This window comes from Stomoxys calcitrans, chromosome 3 (assembly GCF_963082655.1).
Source record: "Stomoxys calcitrans chromosome 3, idStoCalc2.1, whole genome shotgun sequence".
NCBI classification, from domain to species: Eukaryota; Metazoa; Arthropoda; class Insecta; order Diptera; family Muscidae; genus Stomoxys; species Stomoxys calcitrans.
The window spans coordinates 10537122-10555891 of NC_081554.1; the positions used below are offsets into that span (position 1 = coordinate 10537122).

The following is an 18770-nucleotide window of genomic DNA, read 5'->3' on the forward strand; positions in this document are numbered from 1 at the left end:
TTTGTAAAATCGAGATTTTGCTAATTTTATTTTAAAATTGCATTTCTTAATTAAAATTATTAAAGGAATATATGCTACTGTGAATATGTTTTTTTGTTTACATATACCCTACATCGTTGGGCGCTAGTTTGTAAATCTAGTTGTTTTTTTTTAAGATTTTATAAAACTTACTACTAAAAATAATGGAAGTGTTATGATATTATGAAGTAAAATGATTTCTTTATATTCGAGTATAATAGCTTGATTTTTCTGGGTTCAACGTTGGGCGCCAATTTTGGGCAAAAAAATTAACAATTTGCTAAATTGCATTGCCAAGATGTTTTTATGGCATTTAAAGAAATTTCTAAACAGCCACCGAGGCGCAGAGGTTACCATGTCAGACTGAGACGCCAAATGCCTGGGTTCAAATCCCGGCATGAACCTCAGAGAACTTTTCAGCGGTGGTTATTCCCTTTCTAATGCTTGCATCATTTGCATGGAATAGATTTGAAGCGGAAAAAAACAAAAATTCATTTGAAATCAAACCCCAAAGAAAACAAATATGTGTGTTGGGTAAATATCATAGATGATTACAAGATTACAAACCACCCAGAACCAAATTAACCTGTTTCATAGTGTAGGGAAGGTAATCAACCCAAGAAACAACAACCAACATCAACATTTCAAAAATTGGTGTCGCTATGTGACACCCCGTTCGGATTTGGCATAAAAAGGAGGCCCTCTATCAATGATCTAAAACTTTAAGCGGACTGCACTCATTGAGAGATATGAGAAAAGAATCCCCTGTCACTAATGGAATGTTCCTGCGAAAGTATTGGTATGTGTCATTTTGTTGTTGTTGTTGTTGTAGCAGTGTGTTGTACACTGCGGAGGGCCAATCGGGGCCCATCGGGCCAATCCGGTACGTACAACCGGTTGCCATGGTATTGGTGTGATTTTGTATTCATGCCTTATGTTGGGCGCCAGTTTATGAAGAACGGTTTTTGGAAAAAATAATTATGAAATAACTCGAAAGGAGTATGGGGAAAACTTAATTTGGTGATAAGTTGAGGTTTAAAAAGCGTGTTGCGTTTATTTTTTAAAGGCTTTTTGTTCCACGTTGGGCGTCAGTTCTAGCAAAATATTGTTTTTTTTTTTTTAATAAGTTTAGAAAATGAATAACATTCACGAATTGTGAATAAAAAAGCTTCAATTGCATTATCGGATTTTTATTTGCTAGCCTAATGTTGGGCGCCAGTTTATGTGGAGTATTATTTTTTTGGGGAAAAAATGATTAAAAATAAGTATTCAATAAAGTAAAGATGATAGAAAAGTTATCATATTTTCGATGCAAATAGTTTTTTTAAATTGGGTGAGTCTGTTTTTGTGTGAAACGAGCATTTTTTCATATCCAAGCCTAATGTTGGGCGCCAGTTTATATGGAATATTATTTTTTGGGAAATAAGTCATTTAAAGATGATAGAAAAATTATCATATTTTGGATTCAAATAGTTTTTTTTAAAGTGTTTTTGCATCTGATTTTACAAGATATTGATATTTTTAGAGGTCCCTTGTTGGGCGCCACTTTTGTTGCAACGAGTATTTCCATAATGTATAACAGTGCATTTCCAAAAATTTAAATTAAATTAAAATTAAAATTTGAGTTTTGGTTTTTTTTATATCCATGCCTAATGTTGAAAAAATAACTGAACTTCTTTTCGATGTAGATCGTTGTGGATTACAAATGGATCATATCCGTTAAGATATAGATATAGCTCCCATTTAAACCAATCTCCCTATTTGCCTTCTTGAGCCCTTACGAGCCGCAATTTTCGTCCGATTTGGGTGAAATTTTGCATGTGGGGTTCTGTTATGATTTCCAACAACTGCGCCAAATGGTCCAAATCGGTCCATAACCTGATATAACTCCCATATAAACCGATCTCCCGATTTGACTTCTTAAGTCCTTACAAGCCGAAATTGTTGTCGGATTTCGCATGCGGTGTTCTGTCCATGGTAATGGGTTCCCAGGATTCGGCCGGGCCGAACTAAGCACGCTTTTACAAGCAACCAAATTAAAAACATTCACGAAAATAAAGTAAAATTTGTTATAGCTTTTCACTTCTGTACACGCGCCCACCGTTGGGCGCCAGTTTGAATTTTTTTTTTAAACAGTAAATATATCTGTTCTGTCCACCAACTTCATATATTCTACCTTTTTGCTCATTGACATAAAATCATTTCAATGTTTTTGCTATTTTTGGATTTCCATCTTAGGTTGGGCGCCACTTTTAGATATACTGCAGCTTTTTTCATAGCTTCTAATTTTTTTTTTGAAAATATTTGCTCTTTTTTTGCTTCTTTGAAAATTTGCTTTTAAACCTCAACTTACATTTAACTTTAATTTTTTCCTTTTGCACCAACTAACTTCGCGTTGGGCGCTAGCCTATAACATCATTTGTAATTTTTTTCTCTCAGATTTTCTTTGTATAACTACATTTTGCTTAACATTTGTCAAAATTGTTTTGTTGTGTTTAATGTCAACTAAATAATTGTTTGTCTAGAGTTATGGCAGCACAGAACATCTGATAAATATACGGTCACACGCTACTCCTCAGACTGGCTGCTACTGCAAGCGGTGGCCACTTGAGAAAAAAGGTTTCTGCAGGCATTCAGGAGGGAGGGCTACATCAGCATCAACATAAAAAAAGAACACTGAACATAAAAAGTCAATTTTCATTGTTAAATCCTTCCTTTGGCAGTAGCCTGGATTCATGTGTACGGTTTTGTGATTTATAAACACAAGAAACCAAATATATATTGTATGTCTGAGACACAAAGCGCAGATAACCAAAGAAAGAAACCAAGGCAGCCAGCCAGCTAGGCAGCTACCACTTGATGATCAAGATCATCTTCATTGTCATAAAAAAATTTATATGAATAAACAACATTTGGTGGCAGTGATTACTTGAAGTGTCATAATTGACCAAAAAATGTAAAAACATGAGAGCCTCCCATAGCAAGCAGCACCGTCCCATTCTGCATTGGAATTGCCAGACTGATACAGCTGAATCTAGTTAGGCTAGGAAATATCTACAGCACTGGCTTGTCCAGCCATAGAGATAGTCAAGATGAACGATCATCAGCATCAACATCGTCAGGCAAGCTGAATGATTTTAAAGACAAGTGCTATTACTCATAAAGATGATAAAGATTATTTTGCTGTGTGTATTTTGGGCTTTAAAAATAATACTCATAAATTTATGTCTTCTTTTCGATTTTTAGAAGGGGGGGAGGGGAAGCTACGATTGTACAACCGACGAATGAGAATTCCTACTTAAAACTCGCTTTGGGTGGCATAATAAAGAAAAAAAAAATATGAAGAAGAAGTAGTTATCTTGTCAAAATAAAAGACAAGACAAAACAAGATAGGCAGAAAACAAAAGCTGGCCATTATAAAAAGTTGGTTTTCTTTTTTGGATTAATCAAAAAGACCTCCCTGGCAGATTTTCCCATCGACATTTTGAAGAAGTACAAAATTTTAAAATTTTTCCAAAAAAAAAATAACGGTATTATTGTCATTATTTTTTTAAGGCCCGCGTTGGGCGCCAGTTTGCTAAATTTGTTTAACAATCCTATTTTTGACTTGTTGAGCTTTGAGTTTAGATTTTCCTTTAATGCTTATCACAACATGCCTTCTCTCGTTAGAAACTCAGTACTACAATATTGTTCTCTACTTCACGCTGGGCGCCAGTCTGATAAATGTTGACGTTTTATACTTTTCGGTTTTTTTTAACATAACATCTTGTCAAGACATGTTTCTTTGTATGAATTATCCAATTTTTATGAGTATCTATCTTCATTATCATAGGTCAGGCGTTGGGCGCCAGTTTAAAAATTTGATTCCATTTAAAGGGAAGGAAATGGATTGATAATTTGAGAAACAAAATCAGAATAAAATATGGTTATCCAAGCTTTGGACTCGTTTTTGCCCAAAGGTGCTGTAATTAGTTAAGCACTTTGCGTTGGGCGCCAGTTTCGAAACTATATTTTTTCCCATTGGCGGTTAGAAATCTTTTTGAATAATTTTATAACTACTGCATGAATTATGAATTTGCCCAAGCTGTCAAGTTTTCCGCGCTTTTTGTCAAATGTGCTGTTATTCGTTTTAAGCCTTACTTCGGGCGCCAGTTTGGTCATATTGTTTTTTTTTTTATAATTTTCTATTATTTAATTTTTATAATCTTTTCTCATTGCCCTTTCATTAAGCCCCAATTATTGTAATGCCTTAAAGTTTTTTTTTTAATTTTTTAAATTATTCCTAAAGACCTCCCTGAATGTTTCTTTACTTGTGTTTTTTTTTTGCTTACAAAAAATCTCTGTAATTGTTTTTCATTTTCATTTTTTTTTAATTTTGTCTTTCTGCATTTTCTCATTACAGGATGCCGTGAGACTGGTTTCATTTATGCCATTACCAGTGCCGCTGTTACCCATTCCATTGCTCGTGCCTGCAGCGAGGGTTCCATAGAATCTTGCACCTGTGACTATAGCCATCAATCGCGTTCTCCCCAGGCCAATGCGCAGGCGGGCAGTGTGGCCGGTGTGCGCGATTGGGAATGGGGCGGTTGTTCGGATAATATTGGTTTTGGCTTCAAATTCTCCCGCGAATTCGTTGATACTGGCGAACGTGGACGCAATTTGAGAGAGAAAATGAATTTGCACAATAACGAGGCGGGAAGAGCGGTAAGTTGAGTTTGTATCTTTCACCTCCTTCAATTTCTTCTCCTCTCTTGTACATACTACTACTTTATAATTTATGTTGATCATGCTCATTTTATGACTTCAACTAATCAAGAGTCATTATTAGATCATAAAAAAATGGTATTTCTAATGTTGCCTTGGTTAGTCCAAAGGATGCCACAATTCATCGTTCAATGGCAATTGGTTTGGGATTTTGCAACGATGTGTGTGGTGCTGCTTATTGATGGGAGCTTCCTTATCTAAGAGCCATGCCATTAGGTTTATGACCATGGCGATTATTTGGCTTAAACAGGAAAATCATTGTAATAGATACACAGTTGTACACGCGGAAAAATAATCTTAGTAATATTTTGTAAAAATAAAATTTGTATTTATTTGTTTTACCCTCCACCATAGGATGGGGGTGTACTAGTTTCGTCATTCTGTTTGTAATACCTCGAAATATTTGCCTTTATGGGGCCTTATAAAATATATATGTTCATGATCGACATGAAATTTTAGGTCGATCTAGCCATGTCCGTCCGTCTGTCTGTCCGTCCATCTGTCTGTCCGTCCGTCTGTCTGTCCGTAAGTACTTATTATCAGTGCATGTCGGTAGAGATTGTAAATGGGCCATATCGGTCTATGTTTTGATATAGCTGCCATATAAACCGGTCTTGGATATTACAGTTCTTATCCCATTTTGCTGAAGTTTTGCATGAAGTGTTCTGTTGTGACTTTCAATAACGGAGCTAAATATGGCTCAAATCCGTCAATAACCTGATATAGCTGCCATATAAACCGATTTTGGATCTTGATTTCTTAGGCCTATAGGCCTATACAGAATCCACGGTGGAGGGTTCAAAAGATTCGGCCTGCCCGAACTAAGCAAGCTTTTTCTTGTTCTATTTGATTTTATTTTTTTTTTATTTTATTTTAATTTTATTTCATTTCATTTCATTTTATTTTATTTTATTTTATTTTATTTTATTTTATTTTATTTTATTTTATTTTATTTTATTTTATTTTATTTTATTTTATTTTATTTTATTTTATTTTATTTTATTTTATTTTATTTTATTTTATTTTATTTTATTTTATTTTATTTTATTTTATTTTATTTTATTTTATTTTATTTTATTTTATTTTATTTTATTTAATTTTATTTTATTTTATTTTATTTTATTTTATTTTATTTTATTTTATTTTATTTTATTATATTTTATTTTATTTTATTTTATTTTATTTTATTTTATTTTATTTTATGCTATTTTATTTTATTTTATTTTATTTTATTTTATTTTATTTTATTTTATTTTATTTTATTTTATTTTATTTTATTTTATTTTATTTTATTTTATTTTATTTTATTTTATTTTATTTTATTTCATTTTATTTTATTTTATTTTATTATTATTATTATTATTTTATTATTTTATTTTATTTTGCTTTATTTTATTTTATTTTTATTGTATTTTATTTTATTTTGTTTTATTTTGTTTTATTTTATTTTATTTTATTTTATTTTATTTTATTTTATTTTATTTTATTTTATTTTATTTTATTTTATTTTATTTTATTTTATTTTATTTTATTTTATTTTATTTTATTTTATTTTATTTTATTTTATTTTATTTTATTTTATTTTATTTTATTTTATTTTATTTTATTTTATTTTATTTTATTTTATTTCATTTTATTTTATTTTTTGATATTATTTTATTTTATTATTTTTTGGTTTATTTTTTTGTATTATTTATTTATTTTTTTTTTCGCTTAACTTTTTTCACCACGAAGTGTATTTTGAATATAATTTCCAAGCATTTAGTCCATACTCCTTGTCAAAGTTGTAATCACAAATAAAGCTTTACATGTGCAGTCAAATTGTTAACCTCTCTTCTTGCCTCTGCTCTAAGACATAAGAAAATTGCCCATAAATTTTGCTATTAATCCTCTATGCTCTAAAAACACAAATTTTCATTTTTATTACAACTAGTACACGGTAGTAGGCCTCAGCAAAACCAAAGCCTGGCATTGGACATGCAAACTTTCAGCACAGTCTTTCTCACAGACTTTATCTGCCTTTTAGTTTTAAGCTGCATTTGGATATTTATGTCTTCATTCAGGCGGGATATTTTTCAAGCAATTAATACAAAATGTTGGTTACCCCTCTTGCAAGAAATCCTCACTTAGGCTTAAGAGATTTGCAAGTTGGGGGAGGGGGGTTTCCTTGTTTGGTTTCCAATTTATACAAAAAGGAAAAACTTTCAAGAAAAATTGAGTCGTTGTCTTCGTGGTAGTCGTCCTCATCATGGTCATCGTCGTTGTTGGTGGTGATGGTGGTTTCCTATGCTTTATTTTGTTACGGTTATATCATAATATCGTGTGGTACGCAACGACCACCTCGTAAGATTTCAAAACTAAAAAAAAGAAACAACAGCAAAAAATTGTTGCTGCTGCTGTTGTTGCTTGCACCCATTGTGCGTTGTAATAATATCAACAACATCAATATAGAAATTGACCTCATGCTGTGAAGTTTTTCGCCGCGATTGCCAATCGATCCTGAGTTATGGGTATTTGCTGATATGCTGGTGGCTTTAATGGTAGGATCCTATAAGGGATATGGGATAGTTGTATTATTGCAGTATGATGGTTAATTCGAAAATCAGAGACAGTGGTGAGAAACGGGGAGTAAAATGAAACACAAAAAAATTTAAAAAATAATTATAAACAAAAAAATCCAAAAATTAATTCATACAAAATAATTCAAATTAAGAAAACAAAATAAAAATAATTAAATATAATAAAATAAAAAAATAAATTTAAAGAAAATAAAACGAAACAAAATAAAATAAAATAAAATAAAATAAAATAAAATAAAATGAATTAAAATAAAATAAAATAAAATAAAATAAAATAAAATAAAATAAAATAAAATAAAATAAAATAAAATAAAATAAAATAAAATAAAACAAAATAAAAAAAATAAAATAAAATAGAATAAAATAAAAAAATCAGGAGAAGAAATATGTTTTAATTTTTTTTATTAAATCCACTGTTTCATATATATTGGTGTCCTTTCAACTGCTTGTGTATGACTTGTATGTTTGATTATTTCGTTCTGTAGTTTCGTTTAATATTTTTTTTGCATTAAATGTGATTTTTTTTTGCAAAACAACATTTATTGCTTTTTAATAATGTTGCAAATGTTCACCCAAGATGATCAACATGATGATGATCTTTGTACACTTACAACAATTCTACTCCCCCAGGGAGCAGGCCCAAGCAGAGCCATACTGCAGGCAATGTAAATCAAGCCAAGCAGAAAGCGAAATAATTCAATGGTGGCCAAGGTTTAGTTGAGTAAAAAATAATTGAGTGGAAAACATATTAATGCACAGAAGGGTGGCTTTAATAATACGCCATAAAATGTCAAAAATGAGCAGCACATAAATTATAAACATAAACGAAACATAAGACTCAGAACGAAAAAAGTGGTGGTGGTGGTGGTATTAATGAAGTCATATATTTGCTTAAACAAAATGTACTAATTTTTGTTCTTTTTTTTTGTTGTTTTTCATTTTCAGCATGTCCAAAGTGAAATGCGCCAAGAATGCAAATGCCATGGCATGTCAGGTTCTTGCACTGTTAAAACCTGCTGGATGCGTTTGGCAAATTTCCGTGTGATTGGTGATAATCTCAAGGATCGCTTTGACGGCGCCTCTCGTGTCATGATGAGCAATAGCGTTCGTCCCAGTGGCAGTGCCAATGCTGTGGGCATTCCCAGCCTTAGTCCAAATGCTGTGGGAGTAATGGCCAATGGTTTGTCCCCAAATGCTGCCAGTTCGAGTGTCTATGATGATGAGCGTATGCTTAATGATGAGCATGTGATAAAACATCATCCCAATATGCCCTCACCCAATAGTCTGCCCAATCAGAATGGCGTTTCAAGAAATGCTGTGCGAGGACGCCAGGGACGGCAAGGCAGAAAAAATAATAGGTAAGTTTCCAACAAAAGAGGAAAACTAAAAAAAAAAACAATTTATTAAAATCAAAAATCACTTCAACACATTTCGAAAGTCATAAACAAGTTATTAAATAATTAAAAATATTTTCAAATATTTCCAATTATATTGGAAAGTTAATCGATCACAAGATTTAATATATAATAGATTATATACTTAAAAAAATAATTTAAAAAAAATTCTTAACAAAATCTCGGCAAATTATTAATGATTTTGAAAAAACATTGACAATTCACCATCACCATTTAATACCCAGTGCCGTATTGCAGATCATTAAAAAAGTTTTTAAATATATTTTAAGTCATTGAGCCATCGCTATTTTCGATAATAACAAAAACCATCGATAGGTTATTTATTTTCGATAAAGAATTGATTATCGATGAATAATTGGTTATTGATAAATTTTTGATTATCGATGAATATTTTTTATCGATAAATAATTTATTATCGATAAATAATTTATTATCGATAAATAATTGATCACCGATAGATAGTTTATAATCGATAACCAATTCATTAACGATAAATAATTTATTATCAATAGTTAATTTATTACCGATAAATAATTAATGATCGATGAAAAATCAAATATCTACAAATAATTAAATATCGAAATATTTTAAATAACTCGAAACTCAAGTAAAACTCGATAACGATTTTGAAAAAATCGATAGTTACAATTCAAGTAAAACCCAACTTTTTGCAATGTGTCTTATCGATGAAATTTCTGATATAATTTTACAAATCGATAACTTTTATAAACATAGCTTTTTTTTCATTATCGATAACTTATATAACTCGAAACTCAAGTAAAACTCGATTTTTTGCTATGTGCATTATCGATGAAATATCTGATATAATTTTACAAATCGATAACTTTTATAAACATAGCGGCGTAGTTTGTTTTTCTCATTATCGATAAATAATTCATTAATGATAAATAATTTATGATCGATAAATTTTAAATAACTCGAAACTCAAGTAAACCTCGATTTTTTGCTATATGTATTATCGATGAAATATCTGATATAATTTTACCAATCGATAACTTTCATAAACATAGCGGCTTAGTTATTTTCTCATTCTAAGCAAAATATTGCGGTTTTATTTCAACACCCAGTCTAGATTTTATAGAACATAACAAACCAATGCTAGATAAATATTCAAATTTATCGTTAGTATATAACCTGGTTTTAAATCTTTTTTTATGATTTATAGCAAAAAGTCATTTATTTAACTTAAAATTAATATGAATTAATTATGAAAATTAATATGAACTTTAGATTAAATCTATTTAAAATGTTGTTATGTTATCGCTTAGTCAAGGTAATCGTTATCGGTTTTAAAATTTTTATCTCTCATTACTTTTTCCTTTTCAAGTAAAATTTTTTCTTGCTTGACTTGCGCTTCACTTTCATGTTTTTCAATTATTATTATCGTTTTCCAACATATCGATTTCAACTTACATTTTACCTTCAGTTCATTTTTAAAAATCCTTATATGATTATGTTTTAACTACTTCTTGTTTTGTCATGTCATTTATCGATAACAATGACCCTCAAGGTTATTGCTATCAATTTTGAAAAATGTTTTTACATGAATATTATTTTTAAAGGGAATTAATTTAAACTTTAGATTAAATCTATTCAAAATGTTGTTATATTATCGGTTTTTCATGGTTATCGTTGTCGATTTTGAAAGACTGTTTTACCTGAATTTGATTATAAAAGTTTATTGTTAAAGGGAATTCATTTAAACTTTAGATTAAATCGTTTTAAAATGTTATTACGTTATCGATTTTTCATGGTAATCTTTATCGATTTTGAATTTTTTTTATTAAAGTTTATTGTTAAGGGGATTTAATTTAAACTTTACATTAAATCTATTTAAAATGTTATAATGTTATCGATTTTCATGGTAATCGTTATCGGTTTTAAATTTGTTTATGTTTCATAACTTTAGTTATCGGTTTTGAAAGACGTTTTTACCTGAATATTATTTTTAAATGATAGTAGTTTAAACTTTAGATTAAATCTATTCAAAATGTTGTTATGTTATCGTTTTTTTATGGTTATCGTTATCGATTTTGAAAGACTGTTTTAACTGAATTTTATTAAACAAGTTTATTGTTAAGGGGAATTAATTTAAATTTTACACTAAATCTTCTTAAAATGTTGTTATGTTATCGGTTTTTAATGGTTATCGTTATCGATTTTAAAATTTTTTTTCTTTTATAACTTTAGTTAACGTTTTCTTTTCAATTATTAATTTTTCTCTGTTTCATTTTTCGTTTTTCTTGCAGATATTCCTTTGTGCTTAAACCTCATAATCCCGATCATAAGCCACCCGGCAACAAGGACATTGTCTACTTGGAACCATCACCCTCGTTCTGTGAAAAAAATCTACGCTTGGGCATACAAGGAACACATGGGCGCCAATGCAATGATACATCGATAGGAGTGGACGGTTGTGATCTGATGTGCTGCGGTCGAGGCTATCGCACCCAAGAGGTAGTTGTTGTGGAACGGTGTGCCTGCACATTCCATTGGTGCTGTGAAGTCAAGTGTAAATTGTGTCGAACGAAGAAGACGATACACACGTGTCTGTAAGGCACAAACTAAACGGCATTGCCGCCGCCTGTCTGCCAGCCAGACATTTTAGGAGGCCTCATCCCCAGCCAGCTGAAGCCCGGCTTGCTTCAAATAGCTCTCCGGTATCCGGTATGCAAAGCGCGAATGTAGACCTTGTCCCCGAGCAAGGCTTGTTATTTGTTGTAGTATTTTTTTTTTTTTTAATAATTTTTAATGTAAAACTCCCCTCTCCAGCCTTTTCTAGAGCCTTACAACTCTATTTGTATGAAAGCCAACACGACTTTGTAGTATTTAAATAAGGGACAGACAGACAGACGGCCAAGGAAAACAATGAACCCACAGACGGACGGACAACTAGACCCTCTTGACCGCAACAAGAACAAGAGTGGTTTTCAGTCTCTCCTTGTATTTGACAACATATTAATTTGCCATACTTTGTAAATGTCATTGCAAATTAATTGTAAACGATGTACGTGTGGTCTTAACATACAACAACAAGAAAAACAACAAAAATTAATAACTTCTTTATTTTACTGACAAAAAAAAAACGCTTTATTAACAAGGCGCTGGTTCGAATTATTTATTATTTTTTTTGATTTATTGTTTCTAATTGTTGTCTTTGCTTCAAAAACCCTTAAACCGTCCTAGAAATATTTTTCTAAAAAATCCTCCCACCCCCAAAAACCTACATTAGAAGCCTCAAATTTTCATAAAAAAAATGAAATCATAAAAACTCTGTCTGATCTTTTAAGAACATTCTTAGCAGTATTAAACATTTATACATACATACATCATATAGAATATATCCATATATACATACATACATGCATACATACTTACATATAATTTTGTAGAAAAAAACAACAAACTTTTCATAATAGAACTTTTAAAAAACCACACATCACAAACTCCCCCCATGAGAAACCTTAAAGCCCAGTTTATTAAATTTATAAGCAAAAGTTTAGCATAGATTAAAAATTAGTACTTTTAAGCTTCAATTTTAGTATAAATGCAATTTGTAATTATTATCATTATATTATTACAATAAATTGTACTAATATGTGTTATTTTTTAAGGATTTTTTTACAAAGACTGAATACATTGGAAAGAAGCGAAATTGTTTCTATTTCATTTCAAATTTCTTTAAATTAAAGCCCTTACTCTTTTTTTTCTTAAGTTATAAGCCTTTCCCCTTAATTTTGTGTAAATATTTTCATTTTCCCATTTTAAATGTAAAAATTATTTTTGTGATTTGTGAATCACAAACTTGTCGCCACCCCACTCCTCTCCAAGCATTTTGTGTATTGTATTATTGAACGAAAAAGAAAAGATGATGATCAACTATCTTTGCTTTAGTCTTAAGGCTTAGTTTAATATTTATGATTACAAATTTAAAAAGAAAAAATAAATTTTTAATAATTATTTAATTTATTGATTAAATTACTCGACTTGCTGTAGTTCTTAGTTTTGGTTGTATAGTATTTTATTATTATTTTTTATTATTTGATCTTAAATTGCTCTAAGTTAATTATTTTTTCATAAAAAAAAACAAGAGAAAATCAAAAAAGATACAAACCCATCACAACGAACTAAAATCGAAGAGAAAATATTGAAAGAAACACACACAAAATAAATGGAAAAAATAAAAGTTTTTATATGAAAAAAATTAAAAAAAAAATTAATTGTTTTTATTTGGGTTCCACTGTGACTTCTTTTACACTTTGCCATTTCAAGAGTTTTCATCGAAGCACGATATTGCAAAACAAGTAAAAGCGTGCTAAGTTCGGCCGGGCCGAATCTTATATACCCTCCTCAATGGATCGCATTTGTTGAGTTCTTTTCCCGGCATCTCTTCTTAGGCAAAAAAGGATATAAGAAAAGATTTGCTCTGCTATTAGAGCGATATCAATATATGGACCGGTTTGGACCTGTGTAAAATGTCAGCCAATTCGAATAAGAATTGCACCCTTTGGGGCTCAAGAAGTAAAATTGAGATCGATTTGAATGGGAGATGTATCGAGCTATAGACAAATTCAGACCATAGTAAACACGTATGTTGATGGTCATGAGAGGATCCGTCGTACAAAATTTCAGGCAAATCGCCTAATAATTGCGATCTATAGAGGCTCAAGAAGTCAAGATCCCAGATCGGTTTATATGACAGCTATATCAGGTTATGAACCGATTTGAGCCATACTTAGCACAGTTGTTGGATATCATAACAAATACTTAGTGCAAAAATTCATTCCAATCGAATAGGAATTGCGCCCTCTAGAAGCTCAAGAAGTCAAGTCCCCAGATCTGTTTATATGACAGCTATATCAGGTTATGAACCGATTTGAACCATACTTTACAAAGTTGTTGGATAACATAACAAAACACGTCGTGCAAAATTTCATTGTAATCGGATAAGAATTGCGCACTCTAGAGGCTCAGGAAGTCAAGACCCAAGATCGGTTTATATGGGAGCTATATCAAAACATGGACCGATTTAAACCATACATGACAGCCACGTGCAAAATTTCAGTCAAATCAGACCAGAATTGCGCCCTCTAGAGACTCAAGAATTCAAGACCCAAGATCGGTTTATATGGCAGCTATATCGAAACGTGGACCGATATAACCCATTTACAATTCCAACCGACCTAAATTAATAAGAAGTATTTGTGCAAAATTTCAAGCGGCTTGCTCTACTTTTTGGAAACTTAGCGTGCTTTCGACAGACAGACGGACGGACATGGCTAGATCGACATAAAATGTCGCGACGATCAAGAATATATTTTTTATGGGATCTCAGACGAATACTTGGAATAGTTACAAAATTAGTATACCCCCGTCTCATGGTGGAGGGTATAAAAAGTTAAATTTTTAGAATTTTTCTGTCTGAAGTTTTCAGCGAACGAAAACAAGTTTTTATACTCTCCACCATAGGAGCGTCATTTCGTCATACTGTTTGCACACCTCAAAATATGCATCTAAGACCTCGTAAAGTATATACGTTCTTGATCGTCATGACATATTAAGTCGATCTAGTCCGTCCGTACGTTAGTCTGTTCGTTGAAAGCCCGCTAGGCGCTTGAAATTTTGCACAAATACATTTTATTCGTGTAGGTCGATTGGGATTGTAAATGGGCCAAACCGGTCCATGTTTTGCTATAGCTGCCATATAAACCGATCTTGGATCTTGACTTCCTGAGCCTTTAGAGGGCACAATTCTCGTCAGATTTGACAGAAATTTAGGACGTGGTGTTTTGGTATCACTTCCAACATTTGGTATCACTTCCATATCAACTGTATAACTTGATATGGCTGCCATATGAACCGATCTTGGGACAAGACTTCTTCAGCTTTAGAGGGTGCAATTTTTTCCCCGCTGTAACTGAACTTTTGCATGAGGTGTTTTGTTACGACTTTCAACAACTGTGCTTAGAATAGTTCAAATCGGTTCATAATCTGATATAGCTGTCATATATATACCTATCTGGGGTCTTGACTTCTTGAGCCACTAGAGGACGCAATTATCATCCGATTTGGCTGAAATTTTGCATGAGGTGTTTTGATATGACTTTCTACAACTGTATTAAGAATGGTTCAAATCGGTCCATAACCTGTCTCGTTGTCGGCCCCCTATTTGTTGGGCGGTGTTGAGTCACCTGCCACTGCACGGCCTGATGTCGCAGGATGAAAGTGTCTACCTATTATAGTCTTCCCAATCTTGAAAAAGACAGCTTTGCTCTTGTAGTGCGCCATGCCTTTAGTATTAGCTAAACTTGTCACGGAGACTTGATCAATGCCAACCACAAAGAGACTTCCTTCCTACCTGTGGAAGGCCTCCCACTTCTCTGCGACCAAACGATCGTTTTGCTTGCCCAAGAATCCCAACATGCCTTACGTGGCAAATTTACTGCCTTATCCCTTGATGAAGACCGTAGCCTTTGTGAGCTGGGGTATATCTATTTTTCTCACCAGATAGAGCTTTGCGCCCTCCCAGGGAGCGTGAATACCTCTGACGAGCTATTTCATGGTATTATTCTTCGCTTAATCTCAAAACTGGTGTCATTCGTTTCGGTTACGGCGGTGCCGAGGTAGATAAAGTTACTGCCTGTCTCAAAGTTGTCGTTCCCAAATTTCTCCATTTTCTTTAGCTGCTCGGTTGTGCAAGGCTTTTTGGGAGTTGAAACCATCCATTTCGTCTTATCTCCATTTACCGCCAGACCCATTTTCACTGACTCTCTTTCGATTCTTTCAAAGGCTGCAGTTACAACTTCCGGTGACCGACTTATGATATCGATATCGTCGGCATAGGCGAGTAGCATGTGTTCTCTTGTGATTAGTAAAGGAGTATCGAAGGCGGCTTTGTAGTCATCAAAGAGATGGTAGGTGTTGATTTATCCTTCTCGGGTCTTTTCCAGGTTTTTTGCTCAGTGTGAATATGTGGCCTAGGGTGGATTTACCAGGTCTAAATGCGCATTGGTAGAGCCCAATCATCTCATTGATTTTAGGTTTTAATCTTTCACACAGTACGCTCTAGAGTATCTTGTATGTGATGGGGAGAAGACTTATTCCCCAGTAGTTGGCACATTCCGTCTTGTCTCCCTTCTTGTGTAGGGGACATAGTATGCTGAGGTTCCGATCTTCGGGTATGCATTCTCTAGCCAGATTGCGCAGATAAGCTGATGCCTATGCATTATCAGCGTGTCGCCTCCGGTCTTAAATAGTTCAGCGGGTAACCCGTCGGCTCCTGCTGCCTTATTGTTCTTTAGTCGGATCACTGCTACTTGCTAACCCCCATTAGCATTGGCCAAAAACTTTACTAAGGCAACATTGATTAATATATCAAAAGTGTTTCGTGTTTCCCTTAACAAATGTTCTTGGGAAAGTCTCCTTTCATTGCGAACAAAATCCAAACTACGCAAATCCAACTACGCCAAACTTTACGAAAGCCCTAAGACTCATTCTTTTCTTTACCGTACCAAACTTTTAGTCGTTATGCAGATGTTTCCCTCTCAATTTATTTTTAACCCACTTTTGCTTATAAAAAATACTCGCATCAGCAGCTCTGGACTTTTTCCCACTTAAATCACAATCGATCACCAGCAATGAGATAATCGGACACTTAAAACTTTCATTAGTTCGCAGTAGCCCAGTAAATCCTATGTGCGAAAGTAGCAAGACCCGATTTCATTTTATTGCGTCGTCAACGGTCGCCTTTGCCATTGACGTTGTCGTTGTGAATGTCCTCGTCCTCGTCTTCGTCGTTGTCTTAGCGTTTCGTTCGTTTGTGGCAATTGTACGCATTCCACCATTAATTTAACATCACTTCAACATAAGTGACTGTCGTGTACGAATGTCATGTGAATGGTAACGCTTGACAGGACAACGACAAAATGATACTCATTGTCAACACAGACATTTACACAAAAGCCAAGGCATTCCTCAACTCCATCCTGGGAGCCCCTCAGAGGGCTCAAAAACAACACCAAAGGAGCAATAAAGGAGAATTGCTACGAACTGTAACAAAAGGACTGGTCACAATAGCCACCACATCACCACTAATGCTATTTTGAGCAGAGCACATCATTTATGGTGCACGATAGGGTAAAACTAGGGATGGGACCCTTTACAGGCCCTATACTGGCACAGAGAAATTAATTTAGCTTTAGGATAGTTTAGCAGCGATTTAAACGAGTCATACGTTATTATATTTGACAATACCAAAGACAGGGAGATATTTATGTACATAGCTCTGCTCTGCTCGCCATGGTGATGGGGAGTGCTGCTCGGTAGTGGCGTAAGAAACCCTTGAGCTTAGCAAAGCAAACTCTCATATGCTTCATGCTCCATGTATTTTCCACCACCTTAACCTGTATTGTCTCTGCGCCTGCGCACACTTGAGATAGCAAAATGTTGAGATGATTACCTTCGCAGAAACATAAGCGCGATCATCTGCAATGTCAAACAGATTTCAGTTGACATTGTTGACATTTATAGCAGGGCAAAGAGAGGCAAACTGGAGTTTGGTCATTTGGGCTGCGGAGGTAGCTGCCACCGAAACACCACACTGGGCCATGGGTAAATCTCTTTTTTTTTTTTTTTGCTACAAAAGGGACTACAAGAAATATGGATATGCAGATCATCACGAGAATGAGGAGTCCTGGCCCATGGTAAAAACAACTTGGGCAATGGCGACAATGATGATGATCATGATGACGATGATCTGACATTGGTGATCGTATTGAGTCTCTGATAGTTTGTATGGTGATCATTCACCATTCATTGATCGCCACGAAAACAAAACTGTCATCATCTTAAGATGATCGTTTTCAGATTCACATTTTGCAAGCGCACAGTGGGATTGAAATAAAGTTTCACACAATTTCCATGAAAACTAAATTTTAAGAAAATGTTTTGTAAAAAAAACTTTGGCGAAATCTATATATATAAATATAAATGAATGATTGTAAATTTGTTTGTTTCGTATAGACTCAAAAACGGGGAACCCTCCTCCTTAGCCCAAAAGTACCACCCAAAAATAAAAGTTGACCGATCGTGACAATATGGGACTCAAATGAAAGGTATTCGGGAGTAGAATACAAACTTCATATCAAAAGTTGAATCCAAGTAACTGGGGGGCCGCCCCGACCCCAAAACCCCCAAAAATAGGTTAATTGAACGATAATGACATGAAAGATAATCGAATGAAAGTTATTAGGAAGTAGATTACGAATATGGTCAGGAAGAAGGTATAGGTTTTATAATTAATTGATATCAAAAGGGGGAAGGACCCTCCCCCTTACCCCAAAAGTACGACTCAAAAATAAAAGTTGATCGATCGTTGCAATATGGGACTCAAATGAAAGGTATTCAGGAGTAGAGTATGAATTTTATATCAACCAATGGGTCCAAATAACTGGGGGGCCGCCCCGACCCTAAAATAGGTTTATTGGGCAACAATGACAATATGGGACTCAAATGAAAGGTATGCGGGAGTAGATTATGTTTATGGTCAGGAAGGAGATATAGGCTTTATAAATTGTTGCTATTGTAAGAAGGGGGAACCCTCCCCCGTTACCCCAAAAACGCCAACCAAAATCAAAGTGGACCGATAGGGACAACATGAAAGCTATTGGAGAGTAGAATATGAAGTAAGAGCGTGCTAAATTCGGCCGGGCCGAATCTAATGTACCCTTCACCATGGATCGCATTTGTAGAGTTCTATGAGCGATATCTCTTTTAAACAAGCAAGGAATTTAGGATAAAAACTGTTATGCTATTGGAGCTATATCAAGTTATAGTCCAATTCGGACCATAAATGAATGCTGAACATTGTAGAAGTGGTATTTCAGTTCATTCGGATAAGAATTGCGCCTTGTAGGGGCTCCAGAAGCAAAATCGGGAGATCGGTTTACATGGGAGCTGTATCAAGCTATTGCTC

General features: G+C 33.5%; 1 protein-coding gene across 1 annotated transcript in view; it reads left to right on the plus strand.

Annotated features, from left to right (window-relative positions):
• The window catches only part of LOC106082574 (protein wingless), a 33163-nt gene extending 20201 nt beyond the window's left edge, over positions 1-12962 (plus strand). Inside the window, exons 3-5 of the mRNA XM_013245182.2 lie at positions 4421-4722; positions 8307-8719; positions 11047-12962. Coding sequence (XP_013100636.1) covers positions 4421-4722; positions 8307-8719; positions 11047-11353 — 1022 coding nt within the window. The 3' untranslated portion in view covers positions 11354-12962. The remainder of the gene's footprint in view (positions 1-4420; positions 4723-8306; positions 8720-11046) is intronic.
• Positions 12963-18770: the final 5808 nt, after the last annotated feature.